The 27,654-nt window shown below is 50.6% G+C and overlaps 1 protein-coding gene across 1 annotated transcript in view; it reads left to right on the top strand.

Moving 5' to 3' along the window:
• The first annotated feature begins 365 nt into the window (after positions 1–365).
• GFOD1 (glucose-fructose oxidoreductase domain containing 1) overlaps positions 366–27,654 on the top strand; it is a 104,121-nt gene continuing 76,832 nt past the window's right edge. The window contains exon 1 of the mRNA XM_004753731.3: positions 366–1,388. Coding sequence (XP_004753788.1) covers positions 1,136–1,388 — 253 coding nt within the window. The 5' untranslated portion in view covers positions 366–1,135. The remainder of the gene's footprint in view (positions 1,389–27,654) is intronic.

The following is a 27,654-nucleotide window of genomic DNA, read 5'->3' as shown; positions in this document are numbered from 1 at the left end:
CTCTGCACGAAGGAAAAGCGCCCTCTCCGCCGCGCACCCCTCGATGCCCGCCCCCCGCCCCCAGACTCCCAGGGGACGAGTCGCCCACTGGCCGCTTCCCAGGGACCGACGACACGCCCAGAAGGGCGCGCCGGGCCCTGATGGATTTATTGGCCTGCTTGGGGCGGGGTTTGGGAAGAGGCGAGGGAGGGAAGGAGGAGATGAGGGCGAAGAAAGGGAAGCCACGGAGGGACCGCGGGCGCTCGGGGCGGGGCGGGGGGAGGAGCCGGGCTGGGTTCCTGGGCCCCGCGCGGCGCGCACCGGGAGCCCGCGGCGGCGGGGCGGGGGCGGCGCGCGGCGGCCAATGGCGCGCGGCGCTGCGGCGGGGGCGGTGCGGCACCACCCCGGCTGCTGACAGCCAAACTCCCCAACTCCGCCCTCGTCCCCGCGGGATCCCGGAGCCGGAGCCGGCCTGGGGCCGAGGCCGCCCGAGCCGCGCCGTGAGCGAACATGGCAGCAGAATGAGGAGGCTGGCGCCGGGTCGTGGCCGCCCGCGCCGCGCTGCAGCTCGAGATCCGCGCCCGGCGCCCTCCGAGCCGCGTGCTTAGCCGGCCTCCTGGCGGCCGCTGGATTATTTCATTCCGAGCCGAGGGCGGGCGAGAAAGGGGACCCCGCAGCCGCGCGGGTCGGTGCTCGGGCAGGCTGTAGAGGCTCGTGCGTGCGAGTCGCCGGCTGCGGAAACCACGCGGGAGAGAGCGGGTCGCCGGAGCTGCGGAGGCGCCGACGCGGGGATGAGCCGGCCATGGGGCGGCCGCGGCGGGGCTCGCCGAGCCGGCCGGCGCTGCGGCGGGGGTGCCGCCTGAGCCGGGGCTCCGCGGGGCTTCGGGGCCTCGGGCGCCCCGCGGGGGTCCCTGCCGCCGCCCCCGGGAGGGACGAGAGCCCCGCGTGGCGGACACTGCAGCAGACGCCGTACTGAGGCGCCCCGAGCCTGCTCCGCCCGCAGCTCGGTGCGCTCCCGGCACCCGGGCGCCTTGCCCGGGGCACGGGCGGCTGGCGCACCGCGGCGAGCCGGGCGCAGGACTGGCTAGAGGGGTGTGTGTGAGCGCGTTGGATTGGAGATCTGAGCTAAAGCAGGACCCGGCGGACCAGAGCAGCCATGCTTCCCGGGGTGGGCGTGTTCGGCACCAGCCTCACGGCCCGTGTCATCATCCCGCTGCTGAAAGATGAGGGCTTCGCGGTGAAGGCGCTGTGGGGCCGCACGCAAGAGGAAGCGGAGGAGCTGGCCAAGGAGATGAGCGTCCCCTTCTACACCAGCCGCATTGACGAGGTGCTGCTGCATCAGGACGTGGACTTGGTGTGCATCAACCTGCCGCCGCCCCTCACCAGGCAGATCGCTGTCAAAACCCTGGGTGAGCGACCCCCTTCCCTCTCCCCTCCAGCTCCTTCCCTCCCCTGCTGCTTTTCTGCCCTCGCCCCCTCTGCATCCCAGAGGCTTACGAGGCATCTACGCCGGCCCGGGGACCTGAGATGCCACATGCCACTCGGAGCTCCCTCCTTCCTCATCCCCGGCCTTCCCTGCCTCTGCGCTTCTCTCCTCCCTTCTGGCACCACCTGGACGCGCCTTCCCACGTGCGTGGCGCGGAGGCTGGAGGAGGCGTGTGTTCCGGGGCTGGCGACGAGCCGGATCCGCTGCGGAGGACTGGGCAGGAGCCGCGCTCAGGAAGAGAAAACTAAGTCCGCAGCTGTGCCTGTTAGTGCCCCGAGTGTGTGCGTGGGTGCGCGCCTGCGAGAGGCGAGTGCGCGGCCCAGGAACGCCCGAATGAGGGGCCCCACACGTGTGGCGGATATTCCTGGGGGCGGTGGACTACCTGACGGGTAGCAGCTGTGGCGCCCTGCTAGGCGGGTTTGCTTCTTACTGCTCTTAGTTCGGTGTGAGATTAGAATGGGGTGTTCAACCGGGATGATTCCGCCTTCGCCGTAAGCGAGGATGGCGGGAGTGGTTGGATGGGGGTGGGGGACGACTGCCAGGGGGGTCCTGGGTCCGTAACCAACCGGTTTGACAGAACCACCAAGGGGATTGAACTGTCGAGTGTGGCAGCTGGGGAATTGGGGATTGTCTTCCGCGTGGGTTTGAAATGATCGATCTTAAATTTGGGGGGGATGGGCGCACTAGTTGCGGAGGCAGGGATGTTTTGTGTGGGAAAAGGCCCAACGCAGCCAGTTTCACGTGGGAGCATGCTGTAGTCCCTCCTTAATAACCATCAGGAAAGTTCCCAGGCCTGAGGTTGACAAGCAGGTTGGGAATGATTTCACCGCCCCCTCGCCATCCGGTCCCCCCACCAAACCCAAGCGGTCTGAACCCTCAGAACTCAGGAGCATCAGCGTCCCTGCCCTGCCCGGAGGAAACAGGAGCGCATAGTTTGTCCACCAGCAGTTTTTGTCCGTTCGTACCTAAGACAGTCTCAGGAATACTGCTCACTTCTTACTCTCCCAGGAAATGGAACACCCACCTTAAAAGCTGGAATTTTTATTGATGAGGAAAGAGACAGAGCTTATGGCACAGGACACGACATTAAAGAAGAGTAATAGGGCACGAGCAGGGACAGTACTCAAGCCAATCAATGGTAATTTATGTCATCTTGGAAGGCATGTCTTATTTTTTTTTAAACTGGCATGAATTTAGGGTGGGTGAAATGTACCTATACGTCAATTCTATCTTCAGAGATCTAAGACCGGAAGATAGAACTCTTTCTTCCTAGAAAACCACTTTTTTATCAGGCCATTCTGCTCTTGATTCTGAGCAGGGACTTCTGATAGAATTCCTAAGAGGCTGCCCAAGGCTGTCCGTTTGTTTTCATGTTAATTTCATTAAGTTTCTGACCTTTGTGCCTTATTTTCTTTGGTCTTGAATTGAATGGCATTGGGTTCTGACTTTCCTGTTTGATGTAATCTTATGTATTAGGTTGCTCACCTTTCTATTTACCGGGGATCTGTGCATTATCAGATAGCTTATAACCATCCAAATAGCATAAATCTGTTAGAACACTTTGTATCCAACAGGTCGGTCCTGAGCTCTGTTTTATAGAGAGCCAATGACTGGTTATATCAGAAAGACCTTGTAACACTGCTTTTCCCCACTGTGGCAGCACAGTCCTGCAGGTCAGCACTGGTAAGGCCTATCTCCAGGAGAGGGACCATTTGGAGAACCAGGATGTTCCTGTTTTCTGACCATCTCTTGGGGGCTCTGGGTTGGAGAGAAGTGGCACAAATAATACATTTCTGGATACTTCTGTTCTTATTTTCAAAAATTCCTATGACTTTTTTTTTTTTTTTCCTTGACAAGATTAACATGAGTTACCTCTTGAAAACCAAGCAAGGGTCTTCAGAAATAGACCTAGTTTAATAATCATGACTGAAGATTAGGGTTTTGTTTATATTTTTGTAGTAAGTCTTGGGGCTTTTTTTTTTTAAAAACCTGATTTTGCAGGTAATTTGAGATACTTCGTGATTATAGAGAATGCGGGGGGGGGGGGCATTGAATTTAGGTGAGGCTGGGCTTTGTCTCATTCCCCAGTTGTCTTCACTGGAAAATGCCCAGAGGTCCCTCTCTTTCACATTGTATCTGCAAGTTTGCAGCTGGGGCTTCGTCTTGGTGTGCTTGGCTGTCATGGTTAGAGGTCCAACACACACACACACACACACACACACACACACACACACAGAGGAAGTGAAACACCCGAACAGTTACAGAGCTGGTTTGGCCGTTGGGGGTTTATAGATGGTGGTGTTTGCCTGGTGTTGAAACAAGCCAGTGTTGACTGGCCCCAGTGAAGTGTCCTAATTTTGGCCAAAGCCTGGCCTTTGAGTTGCTTGCCCAGCGATGGCAAGTGGTCTGCGGCCCTCCATCCACACTCAGGACAGGTCTCTGGTGTGTCAAGGTGAGGGATGGTCTGGGGACCGTGGAGCAATAACACTTGGAGTCAGTAGAAACATAGACATTTTCCTTGAATTTCTAAAAATTCCCTTGAGATCCGTCCTTTGGTGAACTAGGCATTTCTCTGTGGTAGAGACTTTCTGCGTCCTTTTGTACAATTTTAATGCATGCCAGGCAATGTGGCAAGTGCCTTGTATAAAACACTCCCCTTCACTGTGAGAATGGGCCCCTAGCATAGACGTTAGCCCCGTTGTACAAATGAGGCAAACTAAAATTCAGAGAGCTGAGCAGCCTTGCTCAGGCACAGACAGCTAGGGATTTGAACCCGCCCTTCTGCCTCTTTTCTTGCTCTTCTATCCCCTAAACTTGCTTCTTGGCCTTAGTTCCTTCTGTCAGATCCAAGTAGCTCGGATGAGATCGTTGGCGTTCTCCTCTGTTCCCCTTTACCCCACGCGTGGAATCTGTTCTCTCTTGACTCTGTTCCTTTTTCTCCATCATCGCTTCCTCCATAGAAGGAACGAGGCCCCTACCCAGGTCTCTGAAGCGAGGTTCCCGCCTGCCCCTCCACACCGCCGCCTGCCTTTGTCTTCCACACCACTGCCAGCCTTTCCTTGAAGAACCGCAGGCGCGATCGTGTCACTGTGCCCCCACTTTCGTTGCTTCTAGGAAGAGTCTCAACTTCTTGGCTTGACTGGCAAGGGCTGGCCTGTGATGAACTTTGCCCAGGCTTCTGTCCTGCTGGCGGTTCTGGAACCCTAACGGGTTTTGGCTAAACCCAGAACTCCTGGTGTGTCCTCAGACGGACCGTATTTGATTATAGGTCCATGCCTCTGTCTGGAACCTTCTGCCTTGTGTTTGTGATGGATGCCTGTCCGTCCTGCAAGACTTGGCCCCAGGGTTGCCTCCTTCCTGAAGTCTCCCCCTTTCCCAGTCTCGCCCCTCACATACCCTGCTGGGCTCGCAGCACCAATAGCTGCCTTTTCTTGAACCTATTTTAGTGCATTTGGGTAAAATTTAAATTTCACTTAGTTATTTGGAATAGGTTCTATATCCACGTGTTACAAATGGTAAATACTATAAAAGTATACAGTGAGGGATAAGTGTCCCCCAGTCCCTGTTCTTCAACTAGAGGCAGTGCCAGGTTGTTCTGTTGTTGTTTTGTTTGCTTTTTTAATGTCAACCCTGGAAGGTTTTGCTAGGTATGTGTTAGCAAATAGGTGTCTGGGCATTTTTTAAAGCGTTTTGACACAGTTGGTAACAGCTCATACACACTGTTATATAGCTTGCTTTTGTCATGCAACAGTATTATCTTGAGAAGAATTTATGTATACGCTCACATACACACCCAAATTCATGTAAAAAAAACAGCATAAGGAAGTATCCATGTTATTTTTTTGCTGTAGTATTTCATTATGTGGATAAATCAAAATTGACTTAACCAGTTCCTTATTACTCAGCATTTAGGTTGTTCCCAGTGTTTTGCTTCTACAAATGTGTAATGAATAACCTAGAACCTATTTCCCTTTGCACACATACCAGTGTGCTTGTAGGGTAAATATGTGAGCTGCTGGTCAAAAAGTATGTGCTCATTTCCTTTAACAAAGATGTTGCCCAATGAACTGGCCCCTGAAGTGACGCTGCTGTTTGTAGGTTTCCTCGTGTGCCTCACTCTGCAAGCCCCTTGATTGCCCCGTGCCTGAAGGCAGCCAGGATGGGCTCACTCACCTTTGTTTCCAGTGCAGCACAGTTCCCAGCCAGCCTTGGGGGTGAGGGGTCAGTCAAATCCCATGTCTGATTTGTTCTCCAGCCCCTAGACTGGGCAGTGAGCCACCTGCTCGCTGCCTCCCTAGGTCCACTCTTGTTCCTTATCCGGTCTAGTCTCTATACAGCAGGTGAGTGGCATACAGACACGTATGTGGTTCTATGTCCTTCCCTGCTCAGAAGTTGTCTGTGGCTTCATGTTCTTGGTAGCGCTGTCGCTGTTAGTGATGACCTCTTTCCGTTTGTTTGCTTGTTCCCTTACTTGCTATTTCTCTCCCCAACTGGAAAGAAATTTCTTTGAAGTAGGGCCTGTGCCTGCTTTGCTCACCAGGGTGGCCTTATCTCCCCTAGACAGTGCCAGGCGCTGAGTCACCCAGTAGGCACACTATAAATATTTGCTAAATGACGAATGAATGCCTTTCCAATGAATGAATGAATGCTTGGGGAAGGCAAAAGATTATCAACAGGATGGGTCCATCAATCAGTAACATTTTGTGATGCCTGCCTAGCCCAGTGCCTCCCAGACATTCACACAGGAGCTCACCCCGTCTGCCCCCTGGGGAGTGAAGGGGGGGAAGGGCTGGGGGGCCTGGGTTGAGGAGATGTTGTCAAAATGCTGATTCCAGGGTGGGACCCAGGGTTTAGAATTTCTCTCTAGCTCCCAGGTGATGTGCCTGCGGTGGCGGCCAGACACAGAGATGTGGTAGCTCTCCGCCTTTGAGAAAACAAGACCAACCCTGCTGTGAATAATTAACCTGGCTGGGGAACTGTGTTAAAATAATTCGTTGACTTTAGTGTGTAATGTGACGATGTCTGTCTTCATGTTCCCTGCCCCAGTATTTGGAGACCTTAGTGCAGACTCTGGGGGAAGCCTCTTCATGGGAGGGCAGGCTCCTTTGGGATGCCGTCTTGCCCGGTCACGTTCGGCATCCTCAGCTGAGGACCTGGAGCATCGTGCCCTTTCCTGCCCTCCTGCAGAGTTTCCGTGGTTGCCCCCAGGTGGAGAGAGGCTGCAGGAAAGGGTGGGAACCAGGAGGAAGCAGGGCTGGGCAGGCATGGTGACCACACAGGCAGCAGTAGGGCTGGAGATGATCAGACGTCCTCTTTGGACGTGGTAGTAACCGTTCTGGAATCCCAATTCCCCCTCGACCTCTCTTCTGGATGTATTTCTCTCCTAAGACTGTGTGGAAGAGGGAATTGTGTTTTTCTCTCGGGCTTTCTGCCCCTGAGCACTGAGTGAAATGGTTTTGGTCTGTCAGCTTGGAATCGGGTTGAGGAAGCCCTGGGGCATTATGTAAATGGCAGAGATGACTGTGTACTGTTAGGAAAAGTCAAGCATCACCAATCTCATTTCATCTAATTGAAATTAGGTGCAGTTGAGTGATTATTTTGCTGATGATATCTGGCTTTGAAAATGTATGAGTGAGAAGAAGCTATAGGAAGAGATTGGGCATTTTGATCCTAAAACTGGGGAAGAACAAAAAAAAAAAGTGGAAGTAGGGGCACCTGGGTGGCCCAGTTGGTTAAGCATCGGCCTTTGGCCCAGGTCTTGATCTCAGGGCTGTGGGATCCAGCCCCACATCGGGCCCGAGCCTGCTTCTCCCTCTGCCTTTGCCTCTCATGCTCATGCTTGCTCTCTTAAAAAAAAAAAAAAAATGGTGGAAGTAAATAGCCTGTTTTAAGGGTTTCACCAAGAAAGAAATACACTGGCAATTAGTTACATATATTGATTGAGGGCGGTCATGGCCCATCACTGTAGACAGCGTCGTGATTGACAGACCTGCTGATGATAGAAAAGGTTGGCAGGTCACAACTGTATAATCATCTGCTGAGCCTCAGTCTTCTGATCAATAAAATGGAGCTAAAGATACTATGATACAAGATTGGTATGACAGTTAAAATCAGAGGAGGTGTGTAAAGACTTAGCCACCCTGCCCCCCGCTATCTGTATAAGTTCCATAAATGTCATTCTATTTCCCCTCAGGGTGGTCAATTCTTCAGCCTATTCCAAATGTTACTTTTGAAGATTTGGTTTTTGTATGTATTAGACATGATTCCCTTCTGCCAGATTCAGAAAATACAGTTAAAAGGTTTTAAAAATTTTTTATGTATTTATTAAAAGATTTCTTTCTTTCTTTTTTTCTTTATTTTTTAAAAGATTTTATTTATTTACTTGACAGAGACAGACAGATCACACAAGTAGGCAGAGAGGCAGGCAGAGAGAGAGGAGGAAGCAGGCTCCCTGCTGAGCAGAGAGCCCGATATGATACGGGGCTTGATCCCAGGACCCTGAGATCATGACCTGAGCCGAAGACAGAGGCTTTAACCCACGGAGCCACCCAGGTGCCCCAAAAGATTTCTTTATTTAGAGAGAATAAGGGGAGGGGGAGAGGGACAGAGAGGGAGAGAGTCTCAAACAGCTTCCCGCCTGATGTGGGGCACGATCCCACGACCCTGAAATCATGACCTGAGCCGAAACCCAGAGTTGGATGCTTAACCCACTGAGCCACCCACATGCCCCTTTTCCAAAAATTTTTATTTTTTAAAGGGAATGCGCCTAAGCCAATCTTCAGATGTGGGGTTTACTTGCTTCCTGGGTCTAGGGTCTGGAAGGCACTGATGGTGTTCCCAGGAGTGCACCGTGTTGCTGTGAGGATGTACCATTACCTGTGCGAATAATGCAGGCCTTCCTCAGAGCTTAGGGGCAGGGACATAGCCGAGGCCTGAGCAGGTGCCTGCAAACGCTGAACTCTGTGTGTGGGCCCCATCCCCCATCCTTCTTTAGACCAGGCCCTGGGTGTGGGACAGAATTCCTAAATACAAATATTAAGGGTTTAGAGACCCCCCGCCCAGCCCCCGCTCCCGGTGGTCCCTGCTCGTGTCTGATGTCTGATGCTTTCTCTCGGCTCAGTCTTCTTGGAGGTTATTTGGTCACGTGGGGGGTTCATCACAAAACACCATGGGGACCCTCTACTGGAGGGAAACGGGGCCGTAGGGCTTAGGAGTGCCCCACTCCTAGAAGGCACTGATGCCAAGGCCACAGACTGGCTTGAAGATTCTGCAAACGCATACCGTTCTTGACTTTGTAGGTTCTCTATATCCCTTCTTCAAATACACGCTTGGCATTTCGCCGCTTGGCATAATGGCCGTGGTAAAACAGTGGAAAGAGCACACGTATGGGACGATAAACTGATGCCTGCCTTGTCGTCATTATTATTACATTGAGGGTGTCCGTGTTGGTAAAATACGGGATGGGAAAGCAGATACACATAACTGGCTTTGTGAGGTGGTTCTATGGTCCAGCCCCTCCTGCCCAGCCTTCGCCCGCCGCCGAGGACCGCGGTGAGGCAGAGACCCGTCATGTGCGCGTTAGGGTAGCCTCCAAGGTGTCAGGAGTCCAGAGAAAGACGGAGGTCCTGGGAAGAGGAATTTCTACCTTCAGATCGCTTCACACTGGAAACTGCAACATCAACCCTTCCTAGGTCTCCAAGCCTGCTGGCCTTGCCCATCTTGGACTTGCCGGGGCCCCATAATTGTGTGAGCCAATTGCTGAAAAAGAAACCTACCTTGCTCTCACTTGCCCACGCATGGTCTCTCTCCCCCTCCCCTCCCCTCCCCCCCCCTCTCCCCTCTCCCTCCCCCTCCTTCCCTCTCCTCTTCTGCTCCTCTGTCCCCCCCCCCAGCCCCCTCTTCCTCCCACCTTCCTCCTCACCTCCTCTTTCTCCCCCTCTTTCTCTCTCTCTCTCCCTCTCCCCACACATCCCCCCACCTCACCCCATTACTGGTTCATTTTCTCTGGAGAACCTTGATGAATCCATGTTTTTTCTGGATCAAGTCCGCCCAGCCAGGCAAGCTGGGACGTGATGGACCTGACGCGTGGGTCTGGCGTGGAAGCTGCTCCCTTGAGCCCCGCTGGTGCATGTGGGTCCCTCGGAGAGTACTTTTTGAGCATCTTCCTCTAAAGCAGGAAGACCTTGAAGGCAAAACAAATCTTCTGGGTTCAGACTCAACCAAGGGGGGCTGTTGGGGGAAAAAGGCTTTCAAATCTTCATTGCCAAGACCCACATGGACCCTTTAACCTGACCAGTTCTGCATCTGTCAACAGGGCTTTGGGGAAGCCGGCTTCTCAGGTTTAAGCAAGCCGGGACACCTTGGAGTTTAGACTTACCTTGAGAATTCTTAATGCCCTGTGGATTATTTAAAAAATTCAGAAAAAATGACTTTTCATTAAAATGATACGATGTGTTTGTAAAATTTCTAATTTCCAACTATAATAGGTTTTATGGTACCGAAAAGCTCTTTTAGCTAGCATAATATCTATAAACTGAAGCCATAGAGTTTTGAAGCCCCAGTTAAGTGGGTGTGTAGCTTTTGCATTGCTTTTTTGCTTTATTAAGATAAATTTGATAGAGCATAAGGTTTCCCCTTTGAGGTTCACTAACTTCTAGTAAATGTATATAGTCTTGTAGAAAGTTTTAGGATACTCCCAACATCCCCAAGAATTTCTTCCTGTCAGTTTGCAACTAGCCCCGATTCTTGTACCAAGCCCCAGGCAACCATGCGTGTGATCTATACCTATCATTTTGCTTTTTCTAGAAATCTCTTATAAATGAAATCCCATAACGTGTAGTCTTTTGTGTCTGGCTTCTTTCACTTAGCATTTTTTTTTAAAGATTTTATTTATTTGACAGTGAGAACACAAGCAGAGGCAACAGTAGGCAGAGAGAGAGTGAGAGGCAGGCTTCCCACTGAGCAAGGAGCCCAAGGCAGGGCTCGATCCCAAGACCCCAAGATCATGACTTGAGCCCAAGGCAGACACACTTAACCAACTGAGCCATCCAGATGCCCTTCACTTCGCATGTTTTTGATCTTCACCCACATTGCTGCATCTGTCAGAAAGCCACTCCTTTTTTATTGCCAAGTAATATTCTGTTGTATGGACATACCACAGTTTTGTTTATCCGTTCGCCATTTTGCTTGGTGTTTGTATGGTTTCCAGCTTTTAATGTAATGAATAATGCTGCTGTGAACATTTACACCCAAGTCTTTTGTAGACCCAGGCTTTCACTTCTCGAGGAAAGATCTCTAAGAACGGGCCTTTTAACTAACTGCCAAACTGCTTTCTGAAGCAGCTGTACCTGTCCAACTCTTGGTTTCAGCTCAGGTTGTGATCTCAGGGTCAAGATCAGTGCCAAATCTGCTGGAGACTCTTCCTCTCTCTCTGCCCCTCCCCCCGCTCATGCATTCCCTCTCTTTCTGTCTCAAGTAAATGAAAAAAATTGAAGTAGCTGTGCCATTATATATCCCTACCACCTATGTAGGAATATTCTATTATTTTTATTTATTTTTTATTTTTAAAGATTTTCTTTATTTATTTGACAGAGAGAGACACAGTGAGAGATGGAACACAAGCAGGGGGAGTGGGAGAGGGAGAAGCAGGCCTCCCACTGAGCAGGGAGCCCAATATGGGGCTTGATCCCAGAACCCTGGCAAAGGCAGACCCTTAATGACTGAGCCACCCAGGCGCCCCAATGTAGGAATATTCTAATTTCTCTACACTATCACCAACACTTTGGTATTGTCAACCTTTTTAAATTTTTTTAAAAAGATTTTATTTATTTGAGACACACAGAACATGAGTGGGAGGTGGGGGATGGGCAGAGGGAGAGGGAGACTCCCTGCTGAGCAGGGATTCCCAACATGGGACACAGTCCCAGGCCCCTGAGATCATGACCTGAGCTGAAGGCAGATGCTCAACCGACTGAGCCACCCACGTGCCCCATTGTCAGCCTTTTTTGAGTGCAGTCAGTATTATAGTTAGTATGTTGTGGGATCTCATGATTTTGATTTGCGTTTCCCTAATAACTAACGATGTAGAGCACCTTACTGTATGCTTCTTAGCCGGTCATAGGTCTTCCAATCTCTTGAGCAATTTTAAATTAGGTTGTCTTCCTATTACTGAGTTGTAAGCATTGGTTTTGTGATTTTTGTTGTGGTGTTAAGTTAGGGGTAGACTGTTGGGTTTTCAAATACTTCCCTTTGTTTTTGATTTTGGAACTAGATGCAGCTGAACAAATTCTCCAGCCCAAGTAAAATCAGCTTTGCCAAATATTCACTGAAATGGTTCATTATGTAGAAAAGCGAGACGGCCATGTGAGCGGATACTGACGCCCGGGACCCCGGCGTTGCTGTGAGCCCCGATGATGCGCTGAATGGTCTTTTGGGGACATTTCCAGTTTGAAGATTATCCGAGGTGGTCCAGGATCCTTCGGTCGCTTATTCTGCCCAGTGTCCAGAGAATGTTTCTCTTCTTCATTTATTTTTATTTAATTAATGTTTTTGAATGCCTGTAGCACTGTTGTTAGCTGTGGTAGCAATACCCCAGATAGTAAGATACGGTCTTTGTTCTTGACACAAAATAAATATATGCAAACACACAACAACGCAGTGAAGTCCATGATTAAGTACAGAGTGAATTGTGATACTGTGAGGCCAAGAAGGATTTGCTTATGGCAATTGATTAGCCCCAAAATATCAATATTGGAATCAGGGTCTGTCAAGACCTGGGTAGCTTCCCCACGCCAAGCCACACGGGTACTAAAATGAAGGAGAAAAAAACAGAAAACAATAAAACCCCAGAAAAAACCAACCAACAAACCCAACAATAAGACAGAGAATTCCCCTCCCAAAAAGTGTTATATGTGTGAATGGGGGACTTGCACAGAAGTGAGATCTGGCAGGGTTGTCCTGTAATAGGTGGTGAATTATCGCTGTGTTGTCTTCTAGAAGGGCTGGATCTAGAGGCTGGTTAAAAAGTTCACTGCTGAGCCTGTGTTTCACTGAGTGGGGAACTTGAGTTTGAGGTTAGAGATAAAACGCGCGGGGCCTGTGAGGAAAGGCCACACGGGTCCCCAGGGGCCCTGCTCCTCAGGCAGCAGGCGTCCCTGAGGAGGTGGCCTTGCAGATAATGGATCCTGTCTGACAGCAGAGGAAAGAGGAATTTCTGAGGGCCAGATGGTCCAGGAAGACGTTCTGGAGGAGGTGGGGCTTATACTAAGTCCAGAAGGGGGGGTTGCGGGGGTCATAGTTACATAATTGTAAAGGAAGATAATAGAAAGTTCTATGATATAAAGTCCTTTCCAAGGCATCACTTGGTTCTGGAGCAACACTTTGAGGAAAATTGTGTATCCTATGACTGACCACTTAGGACAAAGAGTACTTTAAGAATGTCCAAAATTTAGGGGCACCTGGGTAGCTCAGTGGGTTAAAGCCTCTGCCTTCGGCTCAGGTCGTGATCCCAGGGTCCTGGGATTGAGCCCTGCATCAGGCTCTCTGCTCAGCAGGGAGCCTGCATCCTCCTCTCTCTCTGCCTACTTGTGATCTCTGTTTGTCAAATAAATAAATAAAATCTTTAAAAAAAACCTCCAAAATTAAAAAATTTGTTCTTATCTAGAATTATTATTATTATTATTTTGCCAGCAGATCACCCCCCATGCCATCAGCAGTAAGTTCCACTTAAATCTTTCTCTCCCCTCGGTTCCAAATGGTGACAGTCACAGATGACACAGCTCTGGGGTAGGTGAGGGAAACAGCTTGGAGGATCATTGGAAAGAACCCCCTTGAGAGGAGCACAAATGGCCGCCTTATAGGGTGTGAAAAGAGCTACAAAAATCCATTCAGCGAGAGCACTGTAAAGACAAAAGCTCCCTGTGTGACGGACTCGGGGGACCATGCTGTGGTGGAGAGTGGGGTCAGCTGAGGAGGGGGGAGCCTGCTCCGTTCCTGGTTTTGTGTTTGGGTCCGATGGCAGTGGAAACTTGGAAACTTGCGTCCCCCTGTGATACAGTGGAACCCCTTACGGTATAAGGGTCAGTTCCGGAATGGGGCTGTGATTCATGGCATGAGAAAGGATAAGAGGATCTCCTTGGAGAAGGACACTCAGTGCTTGATGTGTGGAGGCGCTTGTTGGCATCAGGAGGCCAGAGCTGCCGTGGTTGTGAGGCTCCCGCAGGGTAGCTGGCTGTCCGGGGAGATGGTTTTAGGGAAAGGCTGCAGTGGTGGGACGGATGGTTAGCTCTTGTCCTGGCATCCAGGAGTTGGTCACCAGAGCCTTGTGGGGTGATGGCATGAGCTAGACATCTAAAACATCTCCACAGGGGCTCCTGGGTAGCTCAGTCAGTTAAGCATCTGACTCCTGGTTTCAGCTCAGGTCACGATCTCAGGGTCGTCAGATCGAGCCCTGCATCGAGCTCCACGGTCAGCATGGAGTCTGCTTGAGATTCTGTCTCTCTTCCGCTGCCCCTGCACTTGCTCTCTGTCTCTCTCAAATAAATGAAAAAATAAATAAATAAAATCTTAGGAAAGAATAAAACATCGCCATAGGTGGCACACCGTATCTTCATTGCTTTATTTCAAAAGGAAAAGGCCCCTGTTGAATTTGGTGTTGCCCTGTAGTAAAGGGATGCTCCCGAACGCTTTTTTTCATCAGTGGCAAAGTTGACCAGTTTGAAGAGGCCACCGGGTCACTCTACTTGGGGCTGGGTCCCGGTCTTGCCACATCCTGTGTGGCCATGGACTCTCCACTTAACTCTTCTGAACCTCAGTTTCTTCCTCTGTAAAGCAGAGTTAATCAAAGTACCGGACTCTGATGTTTGTTTAAAGTAAGTGCCCACTAAAATCGAGAATCCTGCTTCTCGCTGTCATTCCTGTGGTGAACCACTCACTGCATTCACTCTTCCCACGACCAGACACTTACTGAGCACCATCTGTATACCAGGCACTGTCTAGTTCTGTACTTTGTGATCGAGTAGCCGCTAGCTATACTCTTACGTGTGGCTCTTCACGTTTACACACACTACAAAGAACTAATATAAGCAATTCATGAAGTTCCTCAGATGCCCTGGCCACATTTCAAGTGCTCAAAGTTCACACATGGCTGGCTGGTGGCTTCCAGGTTGGACAGTGCCTCACAGAACATATCCCTCATGGCAGAAAGTTCTAGGCTGCTAGAATTTTGCAAAAAGTTCTAGCACACGGTGCTGATCTCCAGACTGGGGATTCAGCCATGAACATAGCACTCATTTATGCTTGGTCTACAAGTGGATTCTTCTTCTTCTTCTATTTTTTAAAGATTTTATTTATTTATTTAGAGAGAGAGCACGTGAGCAGGGGATGTGGGCTTGATCCCAGGACCCTGAGATCATGACCCAAGCTAAAACCAAGAGTTGGATGCTTAACCGGCTGATCCACACAAGCGCCCCAGATGTGGATTCTTTTATTTTTTTTTTTAAGATTTTATTTATTTATTTGACAGAGATCACAAGTAGGCAGAGAGGCAGGCAGAGAGAGAGGAAGGGAAGCAGGCTCCCTGCTGAGCAGAGAGCCCGATGCAGGGCTCGATCCCAGGACCCTGGGATCATGACCTGAGCCGAAGGCAGAGGCTTTAACCCACTGAGCCAACCAGGCGCCCCGCAGATGTGGATTCTTTTTTTTTTTTTTTTTTTTAAGATTTTATTTATTTATTTATTTATTTATTTATTTATTTGACAGAGAGAGAGAGAGAGAGAGATCACAAGTAGGCATAGAGGCAGGCAGAGAGAGAGAGGAGAAGCAGGCTCCCTGCTGAGCAGAGAGCCCGATGCAGGGCTCGATCCCAGGACCCTGGGATCATGACCTGAGCTGAAGGCAGCGGCTTAACCCACTGAGCCAACCAGGCGCCCCCAGATGTGGATTCTTAAGACATCCAAACCTTTGGGTGCATTTCCTTTTCTCCCAGGAATGGGACGATAGTCTACAGTGGATAATGACTCTCATGAGTAATTGGTAGCAGCTTAATATGGTATGGGCATGACCTTCTCGATTTATTAATAAGGACTCTAACAAGGAAGACACATGCTGTCTGTGGAAAGTTTCCTGAAATCCCCATTAGAGATTGGCAGTGAGGAAGCAGGTAAATGATACCCCTGCCCACCTGGGGGTCATCACAGGTGCTTTGGGCAGCAGATGGCACCGATGAGGCTGGAGTGAGGCCAGGGCAGGAATGCAGCTTTTGGCTCCCAGCACATGCTTCGTTAGCCCTCCCAGTGACCTTGGGAGGTTTTCCCTCCTTTCGGCCGGTGAAGAGCTCCAAGCAGAGAGAAGCACAGGAGGGCAGGAGAAAAGGGACTCGCAGCAGGCATTGGAATCCCACAAGAACGTAGAACACTCTTGCAGCGACTTTCTGAGGGCTGGCTTTGGGGAGGAAGCCCGACTTCATGGGAAGGTTGCTTTCCCTTCTACTGTCAAGATACTGGGGGAGATGGGGTTTCTGCCTGGTTGCCTCCTGTCCTTCTCTGCATCCGTGGGGGACGGTTGAAGGAGTCCTAACCCATGAAGCCTCAACAAATACTTCTGATTTTCTAGTTATTTGGGGGAGGGGGTCCCCCTCCCCCTTCAGGTCCCATTCACTTTGTGAAAGCAATACCCCTTTGTGTGAGTAGTGCTTGGGGGCCCTGGGACGGGGGACTGCGGCGCTCCCAGCTAATCCGAGCTGGTGGGGGGGGCTAGTGTGCCTTGGTGAGGGTGCAGCCCGGTGCATACCCAGTGCGCCTCGGCCGAATGGCGCCTGCCTGAGGTCAAGGGCGAGGTGGGGGTTCGAGGGGATTGTTCCTGAATCTGTCATCGGCAGCCCGTCTCATCTCCCACATGAACATGAATAATCAAAAGTGGGCGGTGGAAAATGAGATTCTTTGCCCTGCTCCGTCTCTTCCCAACCAAGCTGGGGCCCTCCCGAGGAGGAAAAAGCAGCAGGTACACACATGTAGGGGGAAGAAAAATAATGCCACATGGTTCTGTTTGTCTCAACGTCTGCTCCTTTCAGCACTGCCCACGTGGGACATTTGTTTACTCCAAGCGGTGCTGCTCTCAGAGTCCTGGGGGACAGGGGTAGAGCCCCTGGGGACGTCGCCTGACTTAATATGCACAGCCGTTCACATCAGGGCACGGAGGCTGCCTGGCTTTCCCTGAGAGGCCCAGGGCTGCCTCCGAGGTGTTGTGTCTGTGGGACTGAGACGTGGCGGCTTGTGCTTCCCTGACCTGGGGGCCGGGGTAGGGGGGAGGCGCCCTGACACTGGCTTTGCTCCCTTCCGGACCCTGCAGCCCATTCAGGACGAGGACGACACTAGCAGGTGTGCTTGTTGCTTCCAGGTGCTGGGCAGCCCGTGGGGTCGCATCCGCTTCGTCTTCCGACAGCAGTCCCCTGCTCGGGCGTGGGTTTTCAAACTGGCTCAGCTGTTGTAGTCAGCGTCCATTAATTGGGTGCCTGCAGTGTGTAGGGTGGTATTCTGGGTGGTGGGCGGGGGGGGGGGGGAGAGGTCAGGGATGTGTAAGATAGGGTACCTTCTGTGAAAGAGCGTATAGTCTATCCGGAACTTAACCCACCACTTTTTTCCCCCCTCTTAATTCCAGGATAGGGACCTATTACCTTTGTTTTTGTTTTTGTTTTTTTAAGCGGGCTCCATGGGTTCGAACTCATGACTCTGAGATCAGGAGTGAGACGCTTGACCCGCGGAGCCATCCAGGCGCCCCAGTACCCATCACTTTTGAAATGGGAGGAGGATCCGTCATTGTGTCAAGCCCTCACCGCATACCAGGCCCGGAGTTAGGCACAGTACAGTGTCTTCTCATTCCCGCCTCACAGCCAAACTTCAAGGTGGACATTTAGCACCTTGTCTTACAAGTGAGACGTGTAACTGCAGAGAGGTTAAATATCACATAGCATTGATTTTTTTTGGTCTTTTTAAAATTATTAACATACAGGGGCGCCTGGGTGGCTCAGGGGGTTAAAGCCTCTGCTTTCGGCTCGGATCATGATCCCAGGAGAGCCCCGCATCGGGCTCTCTGCTCAGCGGGGAGCCTGCTTCCTCCTCTCTCTGCCTCTCTGCCTACTTGTGATCTGTGTCTGTCAAGTAAATAAATAAAATCTTAAAAAAAAAATTGTTAACATACAATGTATTATTTGCTTCAGGGGGACAGTTCTGTGAATCGTCAGTCTTACACAATTACAGCACCCACCATAGCACATACCCTCCCCAGTGTCCATCCCCCAGCCAGCCTCTCCTACCCCGCTCACCCCCCCAGCAACCCGCAGAGCACTGATTCTTTTTTTAAAGATTTTTTTGCTTATTCATTTGAGAGAGAGAAAGAGAGCTTGCATGAGGAGGAGAGGGGGAGAGGGAGAAGCAGACTCCCCACTAAGTAGGGAGCCCAACTTGGGGCTCCATCCCAGGAGCCTGGGATCAATCCAGGAGCTGAGTCGAGGACAGACGCTTAGCCAGTGGAGCCACCCAGGTGCCCCCTGCTTATTGTTGATTTTTTTTTTTAAGATTTTATTTATTTATTTGAGAGGGAGGGAGAGAGAGAGAATAAGAGAGAGCTCAGCAGGGAGTCTGATGTGGGACTCGATCCCGGGACTCCAGGATCATGACCTGAGCCAAAGGCAGTGGCTTAACCCACTGAGCCACCCAGGCGCCCTTATCATTGATTCTAAGGCACCTTTTCTCACACTTTAACAGCCCCGATAGAGATATGTCTTACAGTCGCTGGCCTGTCCTAGTTTAAATTGGCAGAGGCTTTCTCTCGTGGTAGTAAGTACAATCACCGTAGGTCTTTGCAGTGGTGTCCTCGCTCCTGTGACGCGCTGACTTCGTCAGGTCCGCTGGGCTGAGCGGCGGAATCAGAACTGGGTGAAGGTTTGCGAGCACAACGAGCTACAAAGTTTGTGGTGCTTACGCACAAAGGCTGCATGATTGTCACAGACCAGATACGAAATGGGGGACAACATGAGTACATTGGAGTTCCCGTCTGATTTCACAGACCGAGGGCACAACAGCAGGAGGAGCTGTGTGCCGAAAGATGGAGGAAATACTCTGGAACCGTCTCCCCTTCTCTACCGATCATAACTCATTGTTAAAAGAGGCCAATGATAAATGGCTCACTGTTGTCTAGGATAAGATTAAAACCAGACTGCTGTATTTTTCCATTTGTTCCGGTTGCTCTGGGTCAAGGGCAGGGTGTTTACCTGCAGACGTCCACTAGGGATGTGACCAGTGGTCACAGACACAGTGGCCTCTTTACGGTCCTGGAGAATCCCAGTAGGAGACACAGGCTGCCTCCCTCCCCCATGCACTGGCTTCTGGGACGTCCCCAAGCACCGGCCTGGACGTGTTTATTATTGTCACAGTACCCTCCGGTCACCACCCCCAAGTATGCAGCAAGGTCTGTGTAATTCCACGGCTGACCTGGATTCAGAGAGCAGCGCCAGGGACCACAGCGGGAGGAACAGCCAATACCACGGCCCGTTCTGCACACCTTGGACTTGATCTGCCCAGCCTCCATGTACTCCCAACAAATCTGGTCCTCTGACGGGCTCTGACAAAGTCCTTTTCCTGAGCAGCTGCAGTGAAAAGCAGAGAGGCAGGAGGGACACTGGCTTGGTGACATTTGGGCACGGTAGGCTCTGTGGAGCAGCAGACCGGGAACACGCCTGGCGGGCAGAGCACCGCGACAGGCCTTGTGGGGACCCAGCTCCTGAGGCCCAAGGGAAGCTGAGACTCAGGGGAATTGAGTGTCTTCTCGATGTTCACACGGCTAATCAAACCTCGGTCTCCAGAGAGGGTTCCTTTTAGCCTATCCAGATATTGAGTCATTTGGGGCCCAAGTTTCTCCAACAGTGAGTAGTATGGGAGGTTGACTTCTGGGAAACTTCCCTAAGGAAATAATGCCCAGTAATAACTACGCAGAGACCTGCACGCATAGTAGTGTTCAGTGAAGCCCTATTTGTGTTACTGAAACACTGGAAACAAACCTAGATCCACAGCAGGGAGACAGGGAAGTATAGCAAATACAGCTGATGAAATACTAAACAGACATTGAAATTACGTATGGAAAGACAGCATTATGGGGATTTTTTTATGATATGGATAAAGAAGAAAGATACAGAAATATTTCTATATCATGATGGTAGCCTGTTGAAAGCACGCACGCACGCACACACACACACAGAAAATTGAAGTCTGGTAGATAATAAGCCAAAATCCTAATGATGGTTCTCATGGGCTTGTGGGATTATTTTTAAAAATTTTATCTTAATGGAAAAAAATTAATTTATTTTTTTAAGAAAGAAACAATAGCACGGAGGAAAATCATTTGGTTGAGGTGACTCTCCGGTTCTTACATCCTGCGATCTGGATGAATCTGGGACAGCTGTCCCCAGGCACGTGTAGACATTTGTGGCAGAGAAAAATTAGTGCAGCCTTGGCCAAAGGGGAAAAGCAGTCTTCCAGGAAGGGAAGCGGATACATAAAGGTCGAGCAGCTCTGCTGTTTTGCAGAGGGAGTAACTGGATATGAATTTGGGGAGAAGCCATAGCCTCCTGGTTATAGGGTAATTGATTTGTACTCTGACCGTATACAGCTGAAACCCGAACACGGCTGAACAGGGCTGGTGCGGTCCTATCCTTTCCTTCTGCCTTCTGAACTTGACCCCGGGGTGGGAGGTGACGCTTGTGTTAGCTTCAGGCTTCCTAAAGGACATAGGAGCCTAGCCATTGCTACATTTGTCGTCCCCCATTGCTTTGCGGGAAGTTTTCTTTTTGGCCAAAGCTGTGCTGGGAAGCTGTTTCACAACCCTTAACACTGAGCCTGAGAACAGTCCTCACCTTCTGCGGGAACTTCTTTCTGGACAGTGGTAGGGTGTACCTGAATGACTGTTGGCCTGGGAGTCTGGACAGGTGGTTCTTGTCCCCACAGCATAACTAATTAGCTGTGTGACCTTGGGCGAGTGACCTCACCTCTTAGACTTTTGTTTTCTTTCTTTCTTTTTTTTTTTTTAAAGATTTTTTTATTTACTTACTTGACAGAGATCACAAGTAGGCAGAGAGGCAGGCAGAGAGAGCGGAGGAAGCAGGCTCTCCACGGACCAGAGAGCCCGATGCGGGGCTCGATCCCAGGACCCTGCGATCATGACCCAAGCCGAATGCAGAGGCTTTAACCTACTGAGCCACCCAGGCACCCTGAGACTTTTGTCTTCTTAATTGTAAAATGTAGGCGCTATGCTCGGTTTAGAAGAGTCCCTGCTGGTTCCCAGCTTGTCTGGCTGCTCCGGGAACTCACTTGTAGAAGCTTGGCACTCGTGGGCCCAAATTATTTGGTTTGCTTAAATATTTTTAAGCATTTGTTTTATTACTATTGCTGCCAGATTGTTGATTAGCTTGACTTTTTTTTTAAATTTAAATGTTTTTATTTTATTTAACACAGAGATAGAAAAGGCAAGTAGGCAGAGAGGCAGGCAGAGGGAGAGAGAGAGGCTGGCTCTCCACTGAGCAGGGAGCCCGACGCCGGGCTGGATCCCAGGAACCTGGGATCATGACTCAAGCCGAAGGCAGTGGCTCAACCAACTGAGCCATCCAGGCGCCCTGACCATTTTTTATTTTTTTATTTTTTTAAAAGATTTTATTTATTTATTTGACAGACAGAGATCACAAGTAAGCAGAGAGGCAGGCAGAGAGAGAGGAGGAAGCAGGCTCCCCACTAAGCAGAGAGCCGGATGCAGGGCTCAACCCCAGGACCCCGAGACCATGACCTGAGCCGAAGGCAGAGGCTTAACCCGCTGAGCCACCCAGGTGCCCCCCCCCTTTTTAATCTATTACACAAACATAGCTCTCCTTTGTACCAGGAAGCAGCTTTCCCTTTATCTGCAAGGGAAGAGATGCATTTTGGGGGCCAAGTGGCGTTGACTGGTATGGTTTAAGGGGAAGGCTGCTTGCCAGCTGCGTGTGTGTGTGTGTGTGTGTGTGTGTGTGTGTGTGTCTCCTGCTAATGTCACTGCTGAGAACACATCTGTATGTGTAGCGGCTACCAGCTGCCAAGCTGGTAGTTCTGTGGGGTTCAGTATAATTTCTGGGCACAAATTTATCGCACAGTGTGCGTTGGGGGTTAGCTTTCTCTCTGGTGCCTCATTAAGCAGATTGTGCTCCATCGCGCTAAGGAAAGATACAGTTTTGCCCAAAAAGAACTACTGCATTGTCAGCAGCTGTAGGGACATTACTGTCAAAGGGATATTTATTCCTGCCAACTCCACGCCAGAAATTGTCCTGGGGACAGTTTACAGGAGGCCAAAGGGGGACGGGGTGTGTGGGGGGGTGGCTGACAGTAGAGAATGCCACCTTGTCACACTTGAGTAGCTGGTGTCCACGCCGGGATCCCCCCAAGTCGGGCCCCTCTGTGGGTCGTTACCCAGAGAGCATGTGATGGGACTGAACGTGGGGCGACCCTGTTGTCACTGATGAGAAAGCCTCAGAGGACTGAGAGGACCAGGTCAGCATAAAGATACGCAGGGGGAGCCTTGCAGGGAAATGCGTGTTTATTTCCTAACTCGGATTAGGGAATCCACGCCATATGGCAACAAAGCTAAGAAGGCTCGGTAATAGCATCGTCTTGTACCTGTCAAAAGGGTTACGTAAGCAGAGATCAGGGACCGGCGCAACACGAAGGAGCCAGTGGAGGTAGGATGTGTGTCGGCGTGGACATTTTTGGGTCACCCTAGATCGGGGAGTGCGGGTGGCTCCTGTTTCCCAGCACTAATTTTACCCTTGGCTTCATTTTTGACAGTCATAAATGGGAAGAGTTTCGGAGAGCTAACCTAAGCTGAGTGGTTCTTTGAATTCATAGAGAATCCCTTCAGTTCTTCTTTCCAAAGGAGACACTTGGTGTAATGACTGTGTCCTTCGTCAGCTGGCTGTTGGATGATCCAGGTTTCATTTTAAATTTGCCCACAGGGTACATGGATCTTTCTTCTCTTTCGTTAACATTTTCAGGGACACGGGAAACCCTGGTGGGGTCCTGTTCCTGATACTAACTCACTGTGTGGCCTGACCCAGACTCCTGGCTTTGTTGTCTCACTTCCTCTTATACAATGAGGGGTGCGTTTAGGGTGGTTCTCCAGCTTGGCTGCCCATCAGCACCCCTACCGCTGGGAAGGTTTTAACATCCTGATGCTGCCCGGGGCTGGACCCCAGACCAACTCCATGAGTCTCTGTGGATGGTAACTTTTAATGCTCCTCGCAGTTAAGGAGCTTTGCTTAAAACAATGCTTCTCAAACTTTGACATGATAGGACTCACCCAAGCACCTTGTTCAAATGTAGATTCTGAATTGGTGGGGTGGGGTGGGGTGGGGGTCTGAGATTCTGCATTTCTAACAGGTTTCTGGGCGATGCAGATGCCACCTTTCATGGACCAAGCTTTGCATAACAAGGTTTGGAATCTAAACATCAACCACAGTCCAAGGCACAATAATCTGCAAAAATGTAGCATGAAAGACCCGCGGATCCCCTTACCCAAGAATCCAACACTGCCACTGGATGCAATCAGCAAGAGGTTCTTTATTGTTACGCAGGCGCCTGCGGGTGGTCAGCAGCTCCTGCTAGCTGAGCACACCCGGCTGGGGTGGTGCCGGGTTTTTATAGACAGGTACAAACAAGTTTTGGGTGGAGTGCAACTGATTGGTTGACAGAACTTTTGAAAAAGGCATACGTGGAGTTTGCTGATTGGCTCTAAGGACCCACGCGCGGGAAGAGAGAGGCGGGAAGGGGGAACAAGCTGATTGGCCCGAGGAGAGAGGCAGGGAGGGGGAACAAGAAGGGGGAAGGTAGGAATGCCATCATGGCGTCTTCTATTATTTCTATAAGCCAAGCGGTTACAGAAGGGCAAAAGAGCGATTAATAAGCAATTAATAACCTAATTAATAACCTGGTCTATACCTAAAAGCCAGCGGTTTACAGAAAAGCAAACAAGCGGTTAGTTATCCTATCTATCTTCTAGGGGAGGAGTCTTTCACAACAATTACTGTAACAGAGGAAATCAGGGGTGTTACACAGAGGAGGCAGTATTTGAGAGAGCCTTGAACAACGACCAGGCTTTCTCTGGATGGAATAGGAGTGTGTGTTAGTCAGAGAAATTTCTGTTTCTTAGAGAAACAGAACCAGGGAGGGGTGTGTATGTATAAAGAGAGACATTTATTTTAAGAAATTGTTTTATGCAGTGGTGGTTGCTGACAAGTCTGAAGTCTGCAGGGCAGCACAGCAGGCTGGAGATTCAGGGAAGAGTTGACGCTGAGTTCAAGTTCAAAGGCCAGTCTGCTGGCTGAATTCCCTCTTTAAGGGAGAATATTAGTCTTTTTCTATTGAGACCTTCAACTGATTAGACAAGGCTCACCCATATCCTGGAGCATAATTTGCTTTAGTCAGCATCTGCTGATTTAAGTGTTAATCTCACCTAAAAAAAAAAAAAAAATACTTTCACAGAAATATCCAGAATAATGTTTGACCAAGTAGCTGGGTAGCATGGCCTAGCCAAATTGACACATAAAATTAACAGGAAAAATTGGGTCTGGAGGAAAACCCGTGTGTGATGCTATGGAACAGACACCCTGCCTCACTGCCTTGTGATTTGAGTCATCTGGGAAAGGGGAAGATGCATGGGAGCAAAAGCATTCAAATATCTGTAGACCAGGATCACACTATAGTGAGAGGGTCTGACTTTCTCTGACTTGGACCCGCAGGGGGGAACGCATTTTACATTATGGTCCAGCGGATATATAACTAAATGCATAGATGTAGATAATGCGTGCACGTGTACCAACGAAATTGCATAAAACCAAAAAGGTTTTCTGACGTGGCATAGCCTGTATTTCATTGGCAAATGAAATTTGCCAATTTCACTATGAGATTTTCAACTGTCTTCTATTTTATCGCAAAGAAGGAAAGCTGGCTCTGTCCCACGGAACCGATTTCACGATGCTCGGTGGGTGGATACTTGCAGGGAAGGTGAGAGCCAGGCCCTGGTGGGGTGGAAAGGGCTCGGAGAGCCTCGGGACCTGAACCTCACTGTCCCGTAGAACTTCCTGAGGGGATGGGAATGTGCCGTACTGCACCGTCCAGCACTGGCCCTGTGTGTCTCTTGAGCACGTGAAACGTGGCTAGGCAAATGAGGAAGTGGATTTTATATTTTATAACGTTTTAATGAAATGAAATGTAAAGCAGCTGCATCTGGCTGGTGGCTCCCTTGGTAGGCAGGACAGACCTGGGGTACCGCTGTGCCTCCACTTCTAACTGGATGGCAGTGAGCCCCTGCCCCACACCCCCAGGCCTCTGATGCCACAGTGAGCCCCTGCCCCACACCCCCAGGCCTCTGATGCCACATCTCTTCCCAAGGAGGAGGCTGGACTCTGGGATTACCACCACCGCTCCACCTTTCTGCAAAGCCAGGCTGACGGCTGACCTGGGGCCTGCAGTTAATTGAGTCCCCTGGGCTGTGTGAGAGATAATGGTGCTCTGCATTTTTAAATGCCCCTTAAGAAACCCTTCCCTTCTTGCCTTACAGTTGCTTAACTGCTCACTCGTGTGACTTGACGGTTTGAAAAGGGAGATGCTTTCTGCTTAATGAAATCTTGTCGCCCATCTTCACAGATGTGCTGAGCTCCTCGGATGGTCTCTGTGACCCGAACACGAGGCGCTTTGCTTTGCCCCCCCTCTGTCCAGACAGCCGTACCGGCCCGGAGGAATTGGGGTGGGAATTGGGGTGCAGAGCGTTCACCATCAGGGGTGGGCTTGTGGGTTATTTTTGTTGTATGTGGATCACAGAGCTAGTGATTATGTTCGAGGAGGACAGTTTGTTTAAATTCTAGGAGTTGGAATTTTCAAAGATCCATAATTTCGCGGACCTCAAGTCCCAGCTGGGAAAATCATGGGACCCGGCAAAGGTTGGGAGAAGAGGTGATTTCTTCCTCCCTTTCTCTCTCTCTCTCTCTCTGACTCTCCAATAACTCCAGTAATAAGCGTCAACCTTGACTGGGGGGTTTGGCAGGGCCTGCCACAGCCCATTTTACTTTTCTCCCAGGGCCTTGGTCCCGACAGGACTGGGGCTGAGCTGGGTGAGAAGCTCGCAGCCCATCGGTTTGTGAGGAGGGCAGAAGTGACTGGGATGTTCTTCCAATTCATTTTGAATCTGATGGGAGGGGTTAAAAGAGGGATAGAAAATTCTAGGAAGGGCCCTAATTTTAGGATATTCAGAAGCCGGGAACAAATTATCAAGCCCCATTGGAATTAGGGGGCCCCAGGCTGCTGGGAGCATTTATCTTGTTTCTTTCTTTCTTTTTAAAAATTTTTTAAATTTTTTAATAAACATATAATGTATTATTAGCCCCAGGGGTGCAGGTTTGTGAATCGCCAAGTTTACACACTTCATAGCACTCACCATAGCACATACCCTGCCCAATGTCCATAACCCAACCACCTTCTCCCTACCCCCTTCCCCCAGCCCCCCTCAGTTTGTTTTGTGTCTTGTTTCTTTCTTGTTTTGTGTGTGTGTGGTTGAGAGCCACAGGGGAAGGAGAAGGATGCCCCGGTTCAGAGGAGATGGGAGACATCTGCCCCCACCCTCCCTGCCAGGTCCAGCCCTGCGCAGACCCTCGCCACTGTGCCCTCTGAACTGCCCTGGGTCTCCTGAGTCAGCTCCCACTGCTGTGTAGACGGGTTGGCTAATGAGCCAGAGCAGCTCCCCCCTCCCCCCGCCCCCGCTGTCTTTCCACTCCTGTCAGCTCAGACCTGCCGCCCTCTGCCTCCGCATCACCCATTTCTCCTTCAGCTGCGTTTCCTTCCAGCTGCATCTGTGAGTGGCGCGCTGTTACTTTCCCCTTCATCAGGACGCCCGGGGCGCTCTCTCTCCCGCACCCCGAATTCCTTCCCTCTGACTTCCAAGAGAAAGAAGGCTCCTTCTCCAGCCCTCCACCTCGCCCCAGAGTCCAGTCTGCCCCCACAACACAGGAGCCAGGCTCAGCCTCCACCAAGAAAGCCAGAGGGCAGAGGATTAGCCTTCCCACCCCGTAGAGCGATGCCACCGTGTGCCCCTTACACCATCTGCGCGTGCCAGGGATGATGGCATGACGAGTCACCAACACACCCCTGGGGACACAGCAGGCCACCCTCAGTGTGTCAGCTGAGAGGCAGCACAGCCATTTAATAGCCTTAACGGTTGGCTTGGGGTCTGACTCTGCCGTTCCTCGCTGTGTACCACAGGGCAAGTTACTCAACCTCTCTGTTTTTCTATCTGTCAGTGAAGATAATTCAGTTCCTCCGAGTGTGGTGGTAAGAATTATGTGAGATGTCTGACATACAGCAGGAATTTGTACTTTTAACAAAAGAGGTTGCCTGTGTGGGGGCGGAATCTGACGTAACTTGCCTACCTTGCTGAGTCAATCAAAAGGAGAATGTTGTTGGGAAATCAAAAGGAGATGTTCTGCAAAAACAGAACAAAATTGGGGCACTTGGCTGGCTCAGTTGGTGAAGCGTGTGACTCTTGATATCAGGGTTGTGAGTTCAAGGCCCACACTGGGTGTAGAGAGGACTTAAAAAAAAAAAAAAAAAAAAAAACCACCCAAAACCCAGAACCAAACAAAAATGGTCAGAGTCAGAATTTGAACCTGCCGTGTGGCCTCTCGCACTACTACAGGCTGCCTCTCAACTTCAAGCCTGACAACTCAAAATGATATGCAGTGTCCCGGGGTACATGCGACTCATTGCCACTGACGACCTTGTCACCCACAGATATGGGCATCCTTGGGGCCCATCCCCTTGGAAGGTGGAGAATGAAACCTAAGGCAGTTTCTGGTGCTGGCCTGAGGGGTGATCGCTTCCTCTCTCCTTGGAAAACTCTCCTTCGGGTGCCAGGGTCACTGGGATTCCCAAAGTTGGCCTTGGGTATGGAGTCTGTTAGAAGGAGAGCTAGTGGGGGTCCTGTCCTCAGTGAGACCCCAGTCCCTTGGGGACAGGCTGTGGTACTGAGTGAGAAGCTGGACTTGCCTGGGAGGGGAGGGGCCAGGGTGTCGGGCCCGGAGGGGATCCTTATGGAAGCCCTGACATTGGAGCAAAGCCTTAGTGTGGGGGAGG

This window comes from Mustela putorius, unplaced genomic scaffold (assembly GCF_011764305.1).
Source record: "Mustela putorius furo isolate JIRA1106 unplaced genomic scaffold, ASM1176430v1.1 tig00003870_pilon_pilon_pilon, whole genome shotgun sequence".
Lineage (NCBI taxonomy): Eukaryota > Metazoa > Chordata > Mammalia > Carnivora > Mustelidae > Mustela > Mustela putorius.
This window is presented reverse-complemented; position numbering and strand designations above follow the sequence as displayed.